At 37.1% G+C, this 18,616-nt stretch overlaps 2 protein-coding genes across 4 annotated transcripts; both read left to right on the forward strand.

The window, feature by feature from the left end:
* Window positions 1–1,812: 1,812 nt before the first annotated feature.
* On the forward strand, window positions 1,813–4,653 carry LOC149053655 (adhesion G protein-coupled receptor D1-like). The gene is made up of 3 exons (XM_089210058.1): window positions 1,813–1,998; window positions 2,596–2,722; window positions 3,638–4,653. Exons 1-3 carry the CDS (start codon window positions 1,898–1,900, stop codon window positions 3,872–3,874), a joined length of 465 nt encoding a protein of 154 aa, XP_089066184.1. The 5' UTR covers window positions 1,813–1,897; the 3' UTR covers window positions 3,875–4,653.
* Window positions 4,654–7,154: 2,501 nt separating this feature from the next.
* On the forward strand, window positions 7,155–17,501 carry LOC149053656 (adhesion G protein-coupled receptor D1-like). 3 transcript variants are annotated; one of them, XM_089210043.1, is made up of 19 exons: window positions 7,155–8,197; window positions 8,713–8,807; window positions 10,158–10,505; window positions 10,970–11,028; window positions 11,149–11,193; window positions 11,353–11,497; window positions 11,882–12,010; window positions 12,147–12,219; window positions 12,758–12,854; window positions 12,992–13,050; window positions 13,196–13,322; window positions 13,629–13,741; window positions 14,172–14,274; window positions 14,604–14,751; window positions 15,169–15,253; window positions 15,359–15,425; window positions 15,669–15,751; window positions 16,208–16,334; window positions 16,646–17,501. In XM_089210043.1, the coding sequence occupies exons 1-19, from the start codon at window positions 8,136–8,138 to the stop codon at window positions 16,784–16,786; spliced, it is 2,106 nt and encodes a 701-aa protein (XP_089066169.1). In that variant the 5' UTR covers window positions 7,155–8,135; the 3' UTR covers window positions 16,787–17,501. The 3 variants fall into 3 exon arrangements, 2 of the variants coding, with proteins under 2 accessions (XP_089066169.1, XP_089066167.1); XM_089210041.1 differs by having other exon boundaries at window positions 8,011–8,197; window positions 8,701–8,807; XR_016187841.1 differs by lacking the exon at window positions 15,359–15,425 and having other exon boundaries at window positions 8,007–8,197; window positions 8,701–8,807.
* Window positions 17,502–18,616: the final 1,115 nt, after the last annotated feature.

The raw sequence follows: 18,616 nt of genomic DNA on the forward strand, positions 1-18,616 counted from the left end.
ACACACGTATTTGTTTCCCACATCCGACTTTTGCTTTGTTAGAACGGTACAGTGCGGATACAACAGTCTCCAGAGGTACGTGTTGGTGTTGGATCGGTACTTCTTGCATGCATGGTGAGTAAAATATGCACTATGCTTGTTAAAACGTACCAAGAAAAGCGGATCAGCTTAGATTACAGCAGGCTTTGTTAAACGATTGAAAATAACCGTATACGGCTACTTTGGAACAATGGCGGAAAGAGCTTCAAAATACACGCGGGATTTTTCAAAATTCCCTAGTATCATACGAGCGAGCAGCAGATTTAAACCATCGGCAAAACTGACGATAAGACAAATCCTCCCCGTGGGGGTGATTCTGGTAAATTTTTAGGTTGCAAATAGTCACGGTGGGGCGGATGGTGGGGCGACTGTAGCTTTCGTATCCGTAGAGTGACTGTTTTTTTCCTATATATTGCTTAAAACTGGCGACAGATATATTAAATTAGAGGCTTGCTGTGCGATGCAAAGGTAATGAGAGCATTTGTAACCTGATATTAACGTCCAAAGCCTACGGCGCCGTTGAATCATATAGAAAACTATCGTCATTTGCTCGTTGCTTAATGTGCGTGTATTTAAATTTCGCGCCGCGTGAATAAGATTTTGTTCCTGAGGTGCGCAGATAGGCTCATATTCTCCTTCCTCTAGCGTGTGATTTAAACCTGGTAGTAACGTCGGAAGCCTCGCGCGTCGTTAATTCATTTAGTTTGATGGGTATCATTCTCTTTCCGTATTTCAATTCAACGAAAGGAGTTAAAAAAACAATGGCGAGTGGAAACGGTCGCATACACTCGTCAATTTCTCCCATTTGACATGACTGTTCAATCCGAGTATATCTAGATTTCGCACTTCGTAAGCAAGAAAAATTGAATAATCTCCTCCCACAATTTTTTTTTGCGTTTACATAAGCCGACATCTAATAGATACCTATTCATCCTTTTGTGTGAGAACAGGAGGTGAGATTTTTTTCGCGTAGTCACGTTCTACTAGTTTGTTTGTTTGTTTGTTTGTTTTTTTTTTTTTGCTCAACAGGTTACGTGTATTCAATCACGTCACTGACGCCGTCAGATTCTTCCATCAAATTATTGGGCAATCAAATTCCGCGGTACGAAAGTTATCCTATTTTCCTAGTATGCATAAAGCGCGGCGCAATCGCCTCCCATAATTTGCTCTCGCGCTATATTAAAAACAAACATAACGTCATAACGTCCGCATTCTGCAAGGGGATATTTGGGAAAACTGTTGATAGCTTTATAATTTTAATAAAGACTGTTAGAATCCGTCGTAAAACTATATTGGTTAAGACCTGTTTTTTTCTCCGGAATAGAATATAAAACAAAACAAAACAAAATTCGCAACTTCTCCATTGTGAGACTTGTGAGTAAAAATATCACACCCTCGTCTTGCCGCACGTTTGATTGAAAACGAGAATAACTCAAAATAGACATTCTTTCATTCATTCTTCTGATCGTCGCATTCAAATGATGAACGTCATGATTGATTTGTTTGAATGGCCACAAACTAGGGTTTTACCAGATTACAAACCCGCTGAGTCAAAAGAGGAACCCAGTGCGTGCTATGTAGCTTCGATCCGCACCTTTTTTTTTCTCTCTAAGCCTATGTACCCACTACAATAGAGTAAAAGAGGTAAGTTTCTAAAGAAACTGACATTGTGCTGCGTCAGTGACGTGGAGGTTATTGCAAGAATTTTATTTTATCAACTTAGTTTATAAAGTGTATGGCCACCGTCAACTGAATCTAAAGCTAACGTTTGACCGTTAGCCCTTACACTCGAAACCAGTGATAAACAAAAAAATCGAAATCAATAATATACGGAAAACTGACATTGTCTCTCTTTGAAATGTTCTTTTTTAAGATAAACTTAGTCGTCCTAATACGGATCATAGTGGATATCACGGGGCTAAAGGACGTATCTAGGGTCTCAGAGACTCATTCATGCAGGTACAAATCGCTCTGGCAGAGTTTTGTGTAGGATCATCGTGTACTCTTTCAAGTTTTCAGTGTGTTTGTGTGTGTTGGCCGAAGCATACATTTACATTTTCGCTTTCAGCTTTTTATCATATGTTTTCAGTGGTATCTATTATTTGATATCAATAAACAAGAAAATCGTTTTAAAGCACTTGTTTTATAGGATGTAGCTTGTTTTTTGGAAATTTACTTTGCTACCTTTCGGTGTTGGACTCGCTGACTTAACAAATAGATCCCATGATGCCGTGTACCTGTCAGTAATAAATCACAGATGAAGTCTAAAAGTGGTAAGAACAAAAAAATTGGCGCACGAGGCGTAGCCGGATGTGTAACTGGTGTTCGTACAACAGTTTTTTTTTACAATCTATTACTTTACAGACCCACCCCAACATAAAATATATTTGTTTTGTATGATCAAAAAAGGAAAGAGTTGTTTGTCCTTAACAGATCGTAAGGAAGAACCAGTAAAAAATCATATATCTTTCAACTCATCACATAATTGATATCAGGTATTAGCTGCTGTTGTTGTTTGTTTCGATTGACACAATTCGATTCTTGTTTTTCTTCCAGGAAAAGTCTAAAGGCCTGTATAGTTCTATTCCCATTGCTTGGCCTCACATGGATTTTCGGGATTCTGACCGTCACAGACGCTGGACTGGTCTTCCAATATTTGTTCACTATCTTTAACTCTTTACAAGTGAGTCAAACGTCCAGCATGTGTAAGGCATTGTCACCAAGACTAGAAATTGTAAGCGTTTCAGCCGTCAATTTCTCGATAGGCAAAATTATGGCTAAGACGTGTCGGTCACGAGTATCTTCAATATCATTTTTTAAGAGGTTTCCTGAAAGATTAGGAAGAAACCAGAGTGATTTTAGTGTTTAGAAGTGACGAGCTGACAGGAGTAAAGGTTCTTATTAATGGCAGTGCACAGAAAACGATCCCCTGAGACCGCAAACCCTCACAGGACGAAATTGCAAGAATCCGTAAACAGAAACGTGGCAGAAACATGTTAAACCGCTCTGGAAACACGACGGATAACCTGTGTTTCCGTTACCGGTTTCGTGACGTTTTCTCGTGTTTCCGTTGCTGCGTATACAACGGAACCGGACCACTTTTTGTGCATGTTAAACATAACGGAAACATGGAGTTGCATGTTTCCGCCACGTTTCAGAAATACGGAAACATGTGATTTCGTCCTGTGCCTGACCTGTGGATAAAAGTCGAGTTCCTCAAGCAAAATTACATCCACAGGATTACAGAACTATTTTCTTCGTCAGACTTGTGGTGTTACTCTTGATGACTAAATAAATATAGTAGCAGTGCATAATGACTTAATTTAGACCTATCGAGGTAATTGCTCCACGCTACCGAAGCTAATATCGCGTTTTTCTCAGCCTGAAGCGGCTGGAGTACCGATACTCCTCTACTGTGAAGTGCCTACTTCATCGCATTAACCTCTAAGTGTATTCCAGTGTAGGGTTGAGAGCGACTTGTGAGAGACAAGTGGAGCACAGCTTAAAAACCCTGCTAAGGTTCCTCGATTCCTTGAGCTAAACAACAGACAGGCGCATGCGTTTCTAACCTTAGTAATGTTTTTCTTGCCATTGACAGGGTTTTTTCATAGTCCTGTTTCATGTTGTGCGAAGTAAAGAAATCAGAACCGCCTTAGAGACAAAAATGCAAAGATGGGAAACATCGAGAAGTGTATCCATGACTGCAAATGAAAAATCAACGCTCGTTACAAGAAGATCGAGTGCAGCGAAGGAAAAACGACTTTTTGCGCTCATGAACAAGATTCGTCCTGAGACACAAAAGAGTATCAGTACTTCATTTACCACTGTTTTATAAGTTGTGATTATTGTATATTGCTCAAAACAATATCACTAGACCAAAAAATAGGTTTGGAAATCTAGATCTTACCCAACTTTACCCATAATTTTTAAACTGATTTCTTGCAGTTCACACACCAGTCTGCTTAGCCTCGTTCCTTTCTGATTTTACCTCGAGCTCCTTATTTTTAATATTATATTATCTTGAATACTTTAAAAGAAATATAAAGATTTAAGTACAGTGGTTTCCTTAACACTTTCACGCGCAACATCGATATACAATTTCCCCGCAATGTTTGCAATAATTTGTTATAGCTTTTCGCTCTGAGAATTTTGGTGTTGATCAAACAATATCCCCCAACTGGTATTTTTTTTATTACTCATCATATATCTGTTTGAAAATGTATTCATACCGTCGGGAGAATTTCCTTTTTGATAAATCCTGGGATAGTGTTCAAGGTGTTTTCAATCTGTAAAGCAAGTATCTTTAAACTTAAACTCTCCGAGAACCTCAATCATCAGGGCTGATAGCAGACAGAACCGCCGAATCAAGGCAATCAAGAAATGACTTTTTGACATTTGTTAAACTATTCATTGGGTGGAGTGATCAGGTTTAAAACAGTTTGATCACTGAAAGTGAGTTTAAAAAATGTAAATTTAGGATTGACGCTCGGCATGGTTCATTTTAAAGCAACTCATATCATGAAATCATGTTGTTTGCTGTTTGTTCCGCTGTTTTCTCTCGCGATCACGAGCGCAGTGTATATGTTTAGAAATAAAACTAAAAAATGATATTTGGAAAGTTCGCTGTAAGAGCAGTTACTAAATTTTCTAATACATTGTTTTTAATATATTAGCGATCGATATACAGTACTTTGACTACAACGAAGGACACGCATGCCCCTGAGAACTTAGCGTACGTGTACGACATGCGTTATCCTCTTTCAACTTTTTTTTTTTAACCTCTGTCGGTTTTTGACAAGAAAACTTTTTATCAAAGGGAAAGTTACCTGACAGTTTATATTGCTCTTTAATCGGAGGTTAAAATAGTTTGCTGCTAGGAAACTAGTCAGTTTCTTCCTTGAAATCGTCGATTTTAATTTGATACCGTAGGGCACGGTTTTTTATCGTAATAAGTCATCTTTGTTACTCAAAACCCATTTCCTTAGGGGTCGGCATCTTGATATATTTTGCATTAAATGATGTCCATAGGGAAATACGTTTACGTCTCCAGTTCTTCTGATATAACCTGATTGTATTAGGTAATAAAAATTTACCTTCAAACTGAAATAGGTCAGAGACTTAAATCGTTATGTAAAGAAAAATCAAACTTTCTTCTCATGCGGCAGTATGTTTTAGGGGAGAAAAAATTTATAAACGTGACGCAATAGCTGCCAAGACATACGTTAAACCATATTTTTTTCCTCGTTGTCAGAGTTTGCAAAACATTAAATTTTATGCCGTATGAGCATAGAAGTCGAGTCATCGAACTGCGTCAACAAGTGCTCGGGTGACATTATCAAACTGTATTTATCAACCACCTTGCCGCCCACAGGAAATGCTACAAAATATCAATGATGATGTCAATCGATTAAAACAGCACGTTTTAAACTTGTATGTAGGGTAAAAGCCTACCAGAGCCTGGGTTTCCCTCCCAACAAGATGATGTGGTGTCATTCAGTTAAATTTACCTAGTATCTCTTGAATACACCGAAAGGATAAAACCCTTCTTAATAAATGATCAGAACTGAAAGAGAATGAAACGCGGAACTGGGCGTTTGTAAGTTTCCTAAAGTTGCGAGTTTTTATTACGCGCATGACTTTTTTAAAAGCTCTTCTTACTAAAGCTTTTCTTCACATTCATTAACTCGTATCATTTTTCACCACCAATAATAATTTCTTTAAAAAATTTCGTTTTGTATTATTTGAGTAATGGATTTAATTATTTATGTCGTTTACACGCATTCATATTTTGAACGAGTTATAGCTCCAGAAGGATACGTATTTAGATAAAAAATTGTATCCGTTCTGCATCGTAATACTCAAGTTAAACCGATTTCTGTTGCTCTGAGTATGACTTCACAATGTTGTCGCGAAACCAGCATATGAATGAGTGCGCTATTTTTTTCAGTTTACACCATGGAGTAAGAATCATATGTACACTGGCTAGATTGTGAAATGACGCTGTACTTTAATAACTGAGTCGTCGGGATGCGATCATAAAAATGATTACGGGCTAATTATTCTCTTGGTTCACAAACACTTTTTATTTTGTCTTTCCTATTTCCTAGTATGCATTGTTTCCATATTTATCATTTTTCAACGAGCCATCTGTTGAAAAGCTTAAAATGACTTTTGCAGGCTTTAGAACACTGTGCACTGCGTTGGTGCTTTCTGAGCGTAGGTTATATACCAAACATGCAAAATTATAACTCGGAATGCTGTTTCCTTGTTCTTACTTGTCGAAATATAAACAACAAGTCGGCCCAGAAAGTTCAGCTACAGGATATGTTTGTATGACCCTTATTCCGGGTATATTAACGATGAAAGCAGCGCTGACGAACTCATTAGACAGTACGAGATAGCTACGACCACATGTTTTACTGTATGTAAACAAACAGGAAGATTTTCAAATTGCAGTAAGCTGGGTAAGTAAGCTCACATGCAGAGATTTACAAGACAAATCATATTGACAGTAAAGTAAAGTGAAGTAAAACTTTATTTAGACACTATAGGTATTTAAAGCCAGGAGCTTGTGGGGTCGTGTTATTAACTTGAAATATAGATAAATAGAAATAAAAAAGGGAAAGGGAAGGCCCTCCATTTTTAGCGCCCATGTATACATATGTACATATGTGTTTGTGTACATGATGATGATCGTTTATTCAGCCTTCTTGCAGTAGAAACTGAATTACAAGGCGGGTCATAATTTACAAATACTTCTACATTATGCATACATAGAACTATTTTAGATATCAATTAAATATCAAGATTAACTATTGTGTAAACATTAAATACTATACTAATAAGATAAATTGCAGTTAAGTATATTACACATGATTCTGATATTTAATAGTACAAAAATTTCCAAATCTAATAGATCTTGGGGAGGTAGGTACAGACACAGTTCTTCCTGCCCTGAGGGCATATGGTCTTGAAATTGACATCGCGGTACTAAATTTCGTAGTAGGTCAGAAGAGTAGTAACTCCGCTTAAGGAAAGTGACGCATGCATCCTCCCTCCTCTGGCATAGATTAATTAAGCCTGACTTCTTAAGCGCGTCCTCATAACTCATAAACGGGAAAATGATTTTTAGAGCCCTCTTTTGAACCGACTCAATTTGATCACTCAAGTATTGCGTGAGGCCAGCCCATACAGGACTTGCATACTCCAAGAGAGATCTGATGATGCTACAGTAGACCAAGATAAGCTGCCCATCAGTTAAACCACACTTCTTAAGAGCACGTATTGCATATAACCTCTTGTTTCCTTTCTTTACAATATGAAATACTTAAATACTTATAGACCCACATTTAATGCATAGGTTATATTCTACAAGTTCAAATTGAAATACTCAACATTTAGGAGGAAGCTCAAGCTGAATATTCTAATGTTGACAGTTAGTGTACTGTCATCACACAATCATCATAAAATTGTGAAATATGTACATCAACTTATTTAATACAAGTTTGAAGGCTTATCATATGATAAACTTCTGAGACGGTACTTCTTCAGAAATTTCTGTACATATAAGTTAAACACAAATGCAATTAAAATTAATACTGATGTCATTGTTCTTCTGCTCACTAGGCAGCTTTGAGGTTTAGATCGATGGTGTGTAGGATTTCCAAAAGATGCTGCCAATCAATAAGATCGACCGAAACCAGGTCGACAACTTACGAACCGGCCAAACATTTCGTTAACAGTGCTATCGATCAAAGTATCATTACAGTCCAACAAAGGACCTGTTTTTCTGCTCAAATCTGACAGAAACTTGCTCAAACGCACAACGCGAACTTCCCAATACATGAGTGCACTGTGAATACGATTCAACGAGAACAAGCGGAAGTCACGTTGTAACCTGCGGATACTCATACAAGATGCCGCTGATATGTCATGGGCTCATCTGGTTTAAGATGAGGATATATATTGCTTTACATCCGAAAATCATTTCCGTACGATTTCAATCTCCGACAATGGCGTCTGATGCGAAACGCTAGAGATACAGCGTAGCTAAGGCTTTAAAGACGATTTTTGACGATGGAAGTGAGCGTGGTGGTATGTCTGGTGGTGAGGAATCCGAATTAGACAGAAAACTGGAAAAACCTAGCGAAGAATCGAGGTAAGTAATCTGTACAGTCTTGCGATATTTAACTGCGTGACGCATGTGGTGTTGAAACAGTGTGAAATTACATTTACTTTTACTTTTCGCGCACAAATCCTTGTTTTTTGCCTTGAGAAAAACCTGTAAATATATATTTTTGAATGTAAAGTAATATACATTGTGATCAAACACGATTTGAAGCGACGGAGTAAATAATGTTCAATGGAATTTTAGAACGCAACGGCTCAAATTATCAGCCGATGACAGATCGAATGACGCAGAGTGCGTCCGAACTAAATCAAATAAAATCTTTTATGGAATAAATACATGGAGTTTTGAAGGCAAATTATATTTTTCTGCAAATCTTATTTTGTCCTCTTTCAAATGAGAAAAAGTACTACTCACTAGTCTAAATACTATTGACCAAAAAAATAAATAAAAGAAAAAAGGTTGTCATCACTTGCCATTTTTTTATGTCTATTACAAAGAGTTAATTTATGTATGCGTCTAAATAAGACCAGTTTCCTCGTTAGTTCAACCGACGGATGGAAGATGAATCAAGCGGGACAGGATTCAACTCGGTTGCGTTTTCAAATGTTACTGACTTTGCTAGTTCATTTCTTTCAAGGTAAGAGCTACTTTTCAGTGATACTGTGCTATGCTTTTCTATTTTAATTGAAGACGAAGAGGATATACGGTTATTATTAATTCAACACTGAAAGGCAATCAAGCGACATGCTTTTCTTGCAACGAACACGAAATTTTAGACAACGTGTAAATACAGCAAAAGAACATTGTTTATATAAAAACTTCGTATTTTTAGACCAATTTCATTTATTTTCTCCTTCTTTTCCTGCTATTTAAAGCAAGTCTCTGTCACTGGTTAATATTTTTTGATTGTTAAATATAACCCTCTAGTGAACTGTTTGTTTTGACATGGATGTTCCTTTAGCGTTAGTATTTGTTATTCAGGAAATATCAAGTGCCTTCAAAACTTGATCCGTAGAAAAATCTTAAATTATAGACGTTGGAAATGATCGTAGTAACAAAGCTCTCCTCGAAACTCCAGTAGGTTTACAGCATCACTATCATCTTCAAGCTATTTTACCGCTCTAAATCAGATATACTTTCGTTATCTTATCATATGCTATTTAACTTCAGCGAAATCCCATTAGTTAAGGACCCGCTTCACTTTATAATCTTTACTCCAAACCTAATCGCAGTTTATCTTGGATTCGTCTGTTTTGAACAGTAAATATCACAATAAGCATATCAATTCAATGTTTCTCGTTATTGCATAAGGAACTTAAAATTGACTGTCTGTGATCAAGAGTTAATGTTATTTTTCCATAATATGCCAGTTCCTTTAGCGTAAAATTCTAAGTAAGAAACAGTTGTTGTCATGTAGTTTTAGTATAGGTTCCTAAAAAACGCAAAAAAAAAAACGGAAATAAACTCTCGATAAAAATGCTATTTATCTATTTAGGAGTGCATACAGTGTTTGCAGAAGATACGCGCCATGCCTACGTCTACACAATAAGACATCACGCCAATTATGCTTCCTATAATTATGTCATAGGCGGCATTAAATCGGGGAAGATGTATTATGTGAAATAAATCTTAAATTTGCGAGCTCTTTTGTTACGATGAATCTCGCATTTGATAGAAATGAATAAATGATTAACACTATTTTTCTGTTGCCTTAGGAGAAAAATATTCTATTTAGTGGGTAGACGGAAAGAGTGGAACTGGTCTTGAATAGGAAGGGTAATTTGCATGTTATTTGATTTCATTTAAAATGAACCAAGCATAATTTTGGATTTGGTTTTGCAGCGGATTTCTGAGATGGTGAAATTTTGAAATCGTGAAATATATTGAATCAATTGTAAATTTTCCCAATTATAAAAACCCTGACTTCAAAATACATTACCATTTGTAAAGGCAAAGCTTAAAAAAAAAAATTTTCATCACTTTTCAGAAACTCACTCCTCTTATTTCGTCTACGAACCAAGAGATGTACCTAAAGTTACTTGGAATGCAGCAGTTATTGCAAATGACTCTGCCCTGGCAAGAATTTCCAGTATAGAACAGCTTTGTGACGTGCAACCCGAATTATCCCTCGATTCTGCTTACTGGACTGCTCTAAGACTCAATAGCAATGGTTCGTTTCAATGGGGGCGTGTACCTTATATCTCAGCTCAGGTACCCTTAGAACTCCTGGATAACACAACATCATTGGACCGTTGTTATGCCATAAGTAACTCTGCGATGAAGCTGAAGTCGATGGATTGCAGCGTTAGACTTCCTGTTGTAGCCTCCTATATCGGTGAGGTCTACCAATCTTTATCAATATTTACATGGCTTCGATAACATTTGCCTAAATATCAACGTGTAGCTTCGTAGCTCAGCAATTATGTCATACTTCTGTAATGTAATTTCTTTTAAATGCAGCTTTCTTACGAAGATTTTCTTCTGTAGCAGTTAATCATTAATGTTAAGAATTACAGTCAGCTCATTCCAAAACCCCAAAAGAAACCTGGACATAACATTATTGTCAATTTGGACTCGCTAAATTACCATAAAAAGTAGCTGGTCTACACGTCTTTATTAATCTGTAAATGAATTACGAAGACAACTTTGCGTTCGTTTTCACCACTCTTTTATCAACTAACGTATTGAAAACTGTGAAAAAAACCCTACGTGTTATTCACTTCTGGGAGCTCAAGGGTTACACCGAGGTGTAGCAAACAAAACTGACCCCATTGCTAATCATTCATTTTTCTTTAACAGATGATTCAGATCCGAATGGTATTATGCCTAATTATACAGATGATTGCCGCCAACATCTGGTAAATAAAGATCATGGTTTATTCAGTGGCTTTGTGTATTCGCGAACAAATTAAGATTTACCAATATTATGCGTTGAATTCATAAGTTGACTCCAATCAAACGTTTTCTTTTTCATGCAGCTTTCAAAGTGCTCACGAAGTAAAGGAACTCGTTCAAAATTGCAGGTAAAATACATTCATACACTTTAAAAAAAAAGTATTCTTACTTCCAACCAAATAGAGCATCATCTGTGATTTCAATTTAAGCAAACTATTCCAATTCAGCTGGTTGTACTTAGCAAAATTAACCCTTTAACTGTTCATGCTTCTCCTGTTGTATCAAAGGCGTTACAATATTCCTGGTCTTGTGAAGAGCATAATAGTACATTGGTCGGTAGCTGCCAAATCGAGGACACTCTCCTGAACTGTTGTCAAAGCTATTGTAGAGAAGGGAATGATATTTACTTCATAGATATGGGATCAGGTTCGGGTAAGTACTTATTGTGTCAACATGGGTATTAATTTCTGTATCATTGATAAAAATGATATGGTATGGTAAAAACATACGACCTGAAAAGAAATAGGGAGTCTCCTTTAATAAACACGTCAGATTTTAAGTCAATTCAATGAAATATTTTGAAAATCCTCTGAATCATTCGGTCGTTTAAGATCAAATTGCGAGACGATTGCTGCCAAAATGAAACCTATTTTTGTCTTGAAATGGGTTCCAAAATGGTGGCTGTCAAGGTGGCCGCCATCTTGGATGACGTCATGAATTCTGTTGCGTCATAGCCCACGATCAAAAACTTATTTGGTAAAGTTCGTCGCTCTCTATGTACTAATTTTCTGATTTTTTCCCCCTGAAATTTCATAGATACTAAGTTGATAAAAGTGCCCAAAAGAATTTCCACTGATATTGAAACGAGTTTTGATACAAATAACAACAGCAGTGAAAGCCAATTGGTCAGGATTATTATCACCCACAAAGTGTTTAAAGACGCAGGTAAATATTGGAGTTTCTTCTGAGCGCTAACATTTATGATCAGCTGGTGTTTAAAAAATAGCGAAGTTATCGTTTGAGTTCAGTAGGCAAGCCTCTACTCACGTAGTATTTTTTTTTTTTTTGGCCATTCTTCAAGGAAGGGTCATCGCAGTATTGTTGCACCGGAAGGCAAGTAACGAAGAGAGCCTTTGGACTTATAACAGAAGCAGGTACGAAATCAGATGAACCCATTAAGTGTATGTTGAGAGAGCCCTTTCTGGATGAGTGGAAAATTACTGTTTGAATTGTTTGTTCTTCACTAGCGACTCAAGTGAGGGCGTAAATTGGAAGAGAAGATTTTGATATGATAAAACTTTACCGGTACCGGTAAACAGTACTTTGTATTCGGAAACCTCCTTTAAACTTTAATTTTTCAGTTTGCAACGTCAGGACATATATTCATGTAAAATTAGCTACTGATGTGATCGAGCGTTTTTTGATTGAGTGTCGTAAAACTAAAACCAAAAATATCCTTTAGTAACCAATAAGACCTCAAACTAAAACCAAGAAAACTTCCCAAACTGCGGCAAAACGCAGAGAACAAAATGATGATTCCTGTTAGTTTTGCATCCGATTGATTGAGAGAGGGGTGCAAGTTTTCCGGAAAAATCTCGACACAAAGTGAAGCAAAAATATACAATCCCTGATTGGCTATTTGACACTCAACTGCTCTAATAAACACACAATTTTGTTATCTTATCTTTGTAGCTACAGATTGATCTCTGATGTCGTGGGAGTTAAACTTGACCCTCCCCAGAATGAAACTATTCAAAATAAAATCATCATTCATTTTAGTCACAACGAGGTAAAATAAACTATATTGTTTTTTTGATGCAATTATCGGCTAGATAATTAGGATTGTAATTGGGCTTAGATGGAAAAGTAATATTCATTTCGTGGACCATTTCACATCATAAACCATTACGCTTCTTTCGCCGGCAGACGGGCATTGACCCAAAAGCTGTTGAAAGGAAATGTGTCTTCTGGATGGAGGATTTCAGGTGGGTCATTTTGATTATTCCATCAATCTGCTGGTATATATTTATATACTTGTTTATATTTGGTGTTCGTGAAAGTTCCGGTTTTAATTTTTCTTTGCCTCTTTCTTTCTTTCTTGTTCAAATTTTACGATCAACTGATTTTTAGCTCGTCGAACGGTTCATGGTCAACTGATGGTTGCATGGTACTGAATGATTCTTCGATGCTATCGACCGTTTGCAGTTGTAACCACCTCACGAATTTCGCAGTTCTAATGCAATACAAGGACATTGAGGTGTGATGTTATAAACGTTCTTTTCAATTCTATTAATTAGCTTTGTCGGGAACTCAGGAAAAAAACATGTGTGTCGCTCACGCACAACCTCCTAAGGTTGTTTGCAGTTCTCGTGATTGTGTCTCGAATTATTTTTTGGCATTTTCTAAGCTTATTGCATTCTCGCCCTTTCGTTTATGGATGGACTAATTATGGAGCAAGTTCCATGTTTAACAAAGTCAAAACTTATAAGTCATAATTTCCAAACCAGTTTGTAATTTTTTTATCTCATTTCCACCTATTTCCTTCTTTTCTCGTGATTCTCAGGAGGATAGCATTCCACCAGAGCACAGAAGGGCTTTGCTCATCATCACCTATATTGGTTGCTCTTTGTCCCTCTTTGGGGAAGTAATGGTTATCTTCTTCTATGTGACATTTATGTGAGTGCTACTAAAAGACAAGAAAGAAAAGAAAAAAAATCTTACCTATACATGAGAGCATGGTAAATCTCTAGATTCGTAAATTACCATCAGAAATATTATTTTGCAGAACACGCTAGTTGCGCGGTTTTGTTTTGTTTCTAAAAAAATTGGTTTTAAGACGAGATTAGTAATTGAAGAACTATTGCACCAAAATGTGTCGTTTTTTTTCGACTGAAATTGAGGTATTTTACACAGGAATAGCCATTAAAATTAACTTTTAAACATATTTCGTAGTAATGGAACACAAGCAGAGAACAACCCAACAATATATTACAAACTACATGGGCACCTTTCTTCCATTCCTCCCCAGTAGTGTTTGCTCTAGACCACTGGGTTGTTGCGTGGAAAAATGTCATGTCCATTTCGTTTATTGAGTACTTTTAAACAGGAAGATCAGAGCCGAAGGAATCCAAGTCAGGCTAAATCTTTGCACAGCTCTGTTTCTTGCTCAACTGGTATTTTTATCCGGAATCGATGCCACGAGTAATAAGGTGAGCTAACAAACGTTTGAAATCACATGTTTCTTCGTTCTTCGTAAGCGAGGAACAACGGTGTTCCCCAAATGGCCTTCTGCCCAAGGTGATCTCTACTGAGATAGCATCCCGTTGTTCCAGTTTCGAAAACCAATCCTCTCGAATCTCTCCAGGATAAATTGAGCATACCATACGGCTGTATATGTACAACACTGAGAGAGAATTTCTACTCGAAATTTCAAGACATGTTTTCGCTAGATATTTGGCTCTCGCTACTTCAGTCTACACTATTGCGTATTTACTCGGAGCCTCTAATTATTAGCCTACTTCTGGGTCTCACATTTCAGTCCGTGTGCATCTTAGTGGCTGTTTTACTCCATTACTTCTATCTGGCAGCGTTTGGGTGGATGCTTCTGGAGGGAGTTTTCCTGTACGTAATGATTGTTGAGGTATTCAACACAGTGGACATGCGATACCTCTATTTCTTTGGCTGGGGTAAGAAATGTAACAATATCATTGCTAAGTTTATGAAAATATTGACGATGATATCTACTTGTATACCACAAAATATCGCACCAGTCGTTATTAGCTACAAGTGAAAAGAGGGATATTCCTTGGTATAGCCCTAGAAAGCGATGCATATTTCACGTGGAAGAGAATACTGAGGCCAGTACAACCGCTGCAACGCATGATAAGAACGGGCCTTCTTGTATTCTGGTTGACCGTATCTTGTCTGTTGTTGTTGTTTTACTTTTGTTGTTGTTGTTGTTGTTGTTATTGTTGTTGTTATTTTTTCGTTGTTATTGTTTTTGTAGTGCTCCCTGAATCTGCTGACCTGATTTTTATATTTTAGACTCTTGTGGGCCTTTGTGTTACAGAGTTATTGAGCTGCTTCCATTTCTTATCCTATAGGTTTTCCTATCATACCAACAGTTATTTCTCTAATAATTGGCTCAAGCGGTGAAAAAGGACTTGAGAGTTACACAAATGAAAACTTGTAAGTACACAGCGTTTTATTCTTCATTATAACTTTTTATTTTCATTAGATACTGTCTCATAAGCTGCGTTTTTAAACAGCTCTGTCGTCTGAATTAACTTTCAGCTGCTGGTTGTCCTTCCAGAAGCGTTTGAGCTGGGCCTTTATTGTCCCGGTGTTATTTGTGACAATTGTAAGTCCACCGTCTCTTTGCTTTCACTGTTATCGTAGCTGATAGCCGGAAATGACAAACACAAAGAATGGATAAATGAATAAATGAAAGAGGAAATCAATAAATGACAGAATTAATGAATGCGTGCATCATTTTCTGACTGACTGACTAACTGGCTGGCTGACCGACTTCGTGACACATCTATTATGATTGCCCTCTAGACAATTGGTAAAAGTCTTTATTTTGCTACTCTCATTTGTTAAGATCAACTTTTTAATACTCATGGCGGTGTTGCGAGAAATCAGAAATCTTCATGAGCCTAATCCTTCTGAAATGAAGACTTTCAGGTATGTTTTTGTAAGGAAGATCTCTCCTTGGAGTTTCAGAGGCAAAATGCCACCTAATGATCATCTTTCCTCAAAATATGTCTTCTCTTTTACTTACAGAAATGAAATACTAACTTTCTAGCAGAATTATAAACTTGTGCTCGTATAGCTCTTAAATTTACCTAAATTAAAGGTTAATCAGCTAGGAGATATGTTTGTTGTTGCTGTTGTTGTTTTTTCATGAAGTCTTAGATGAATTAGTTTGACATGAAATCGTTTTGTCTTTTTTCCTTGGACCTTCATGGATTATTCGCAAAAGAGAATCTTTTCCATTATTCACTCATGATTAAATAGAAAGTTCGAACGATTTCTCTTGATTCCAATTAAATAATTTTCCATGCGAAATGTATATAGCATGGTATATCTCCAGAAGAAAATTGTAACGTGAAAGCAGTTTTTCGTTTTATTCCCTTTTAGAAAAACTCTGAAGTCATTTCTTATTTTAAGTCCTCTGCTGGGTTTAACCTGGGTATTTGGTCTCTTGGCTGTAACAGACGCAGGATTGGTGTTCCAGTATGTTTTTACCATTCTTAACTCTACGCAGGTCTGTACCAATTACGTATACGCATGTCGCTTTGGTCAAATGGGTCTGGGTCTGAGTATAGGAGGGCTCTGGGAAAACCACGTATTACGTATACGCATGTCGCTTTGGTCAAATGGGTCTGGGTCTGAGTATAGAAGGGCTCTGGGAAAACCATTTTCCCACACTTTATTTATCGATTTGGATCACGAAGCCTTCTGTTAAGAAAACAGTCTGTTTATTTCATCGGATTTTGATAAAATTAAATTTATACAAGGAATTACAGTTCAATGACGGAACTTTGTCAAACACAAGATTTCCTATTACTCTTGTAGGGTATGCTCATATTTCTCTTGCTCGTGCTGAGAAACAGTGAAGTTCGTGCAGCTTTCCGTCACAAAATGCTGAAGTGGAGATTCAACACATTTCACAGCAGCTCTTGCGGTCGTAGTCAGGCAGAGGTGTATGCACAGTAAGGTGGCCAGCGGAAACGGCAAATAGACCCTGAAGAAACTAAAAAGGAGCTGAGTCATAACACAACATCAGGAGAGCAGATAGCATTTATCACAGGGCTACCTCCTCCAAGCGTTCACTAAATCCGTCTGTACATTTTCCAACATCATTTTTTTTAACTCTTTAATCCTTAGGAGTGATTGGGATCTAATTTATTTGTAGGCAACACTGCTTAATCAAACATTAAAGAGATTTAACCATTCGAAATTCTCCCCATAAATGTTAAAGAAGTCCACACCCATGCCGCCATTATTCAAAAGAAAATAAGAGCCAAAACAAAGCCACAATAGGAGAAAAATATCCTTTCATGTTGCTCTACTCCTAGCAACTGCTTAGATAGATCGCCAAGTAGTGTTACAAAATGTTACAAATCAAAGTGCTCTGTGAGCAAACTCGTGAATTGACAGATGACCTACATGATTTTTTGGATTATGTTTAATGTTATCTGGTTTAGGGAATTTTGTGGTTGATTGTCATATTTTGAGTACGAGCAGTAGTTCAGTGTTCGCTAATGTAGCAAAGAAACAAAGTAACGTTGGGATAAGAAGGCATTACAATTAAAATGATCATGCTCTTACATTTGACAAGGGTGGATGATGTCATGTGTTTTAAACATATATCATTTTTGTTTCTGGTTCAAAAGAAAAGGTTGGAAGTAAATGTGGGTGAAAAGTGAAATTTACTGTCTATCATTGTACATATTGGAAAATCAAGGCAATACTGTCTTAATGAAAATATTAGTGATTCCCTCTTTATCAAATGAGACAAACGGGTACGAGTTTTGAGTGATATAACTAGGCCCAAACTGCCTTCGTCATTTTGGATTTCCGCCTGGGTAGATTTTGGTCGCGTGCTAGGCAACGTTTAATCAAGAACAAGATAGAATTTCATTTCAGTCCTATATATCAATTTTGTGGTGTATAACTTTTGCATTTTAGTACGTAATATTTATTTTGAATCTTCAAATTGTCTTGAAACTTAAAAGAAAATTGTTCTTTAAAAATTCACTGAAAATCGGTAGGTGTTATTTAATTTTCGGGTTAACCTGTAATTTCGTTAGTCGCCGGCACCTTCTGTTGCTTGACACAGAAAAAACACACAATACGAAATGTAATGATCGATTTTGTCCCCAATCTTACGCCATAACAGAAAAAGCTTTTGAACACCTGTAAACTCCGAGCGCTTCGGAGTAAGTGATACTTTTAATGAATCTTCGGATTGTTTTCAAGTTCAAGGATTGTAAATTACAATTTTATGAAAAACGAAGGTTGATCTATTATTTCAGTGTGAATCCTTGCACGCCTGCCAATCACTGGCGCCGCTTCTTCAAACTAAAACGAAAAAAAAAAACTCTTTTAAGATTATTATTAGCTTCGTTTTCACCCCACCACTATTCTTAGCAACAAAGGTCGCCATTTCGTTTGTTTATTACACGCCAAAAACTATCAAATGCACTCAAAAGCCTAAAATCGAAAAAAAGTTTTACAGGAATCGACCAATCGAGCCAGCGAGCGAGTGCCATTCTCCACATCATATCTACAACTCGCTCTTGCGCATGCGCGCAATTCACGAGTTGAAAAGGAGCAAGACTTTGTCATGTTAGGGGTGGGAGGCGCGGTTACTAAAGAAGATCCAAAATGGCGGCGTTTATAGGCAAATCTTAGGTAAACAGCGTCGAGAGGTACGTGTAGGTGTTGGATCAGTACTTCTTGCATGTATGGTGAGTAAAATATGCACTGTGTCTGTTAAACGTACCAAGAAAAGCGGATCAACTTAGATTACAGCAGGCTTTG

Source organism: Pocillopora damicornis, chromosome 1, assembly GCF_964200805.1.
Source record: "Pocillopora damicornis chromosome 1, jaPocDami1.2, whole genome shotgun sequence".
Classification (NCBI taxonomy): Eukaryota; Metazoa; Cnidaria; class Anthozoa; order Scleractinia; family Pocilloporidae; genus Pocillopora; species Pocillopora damicornis.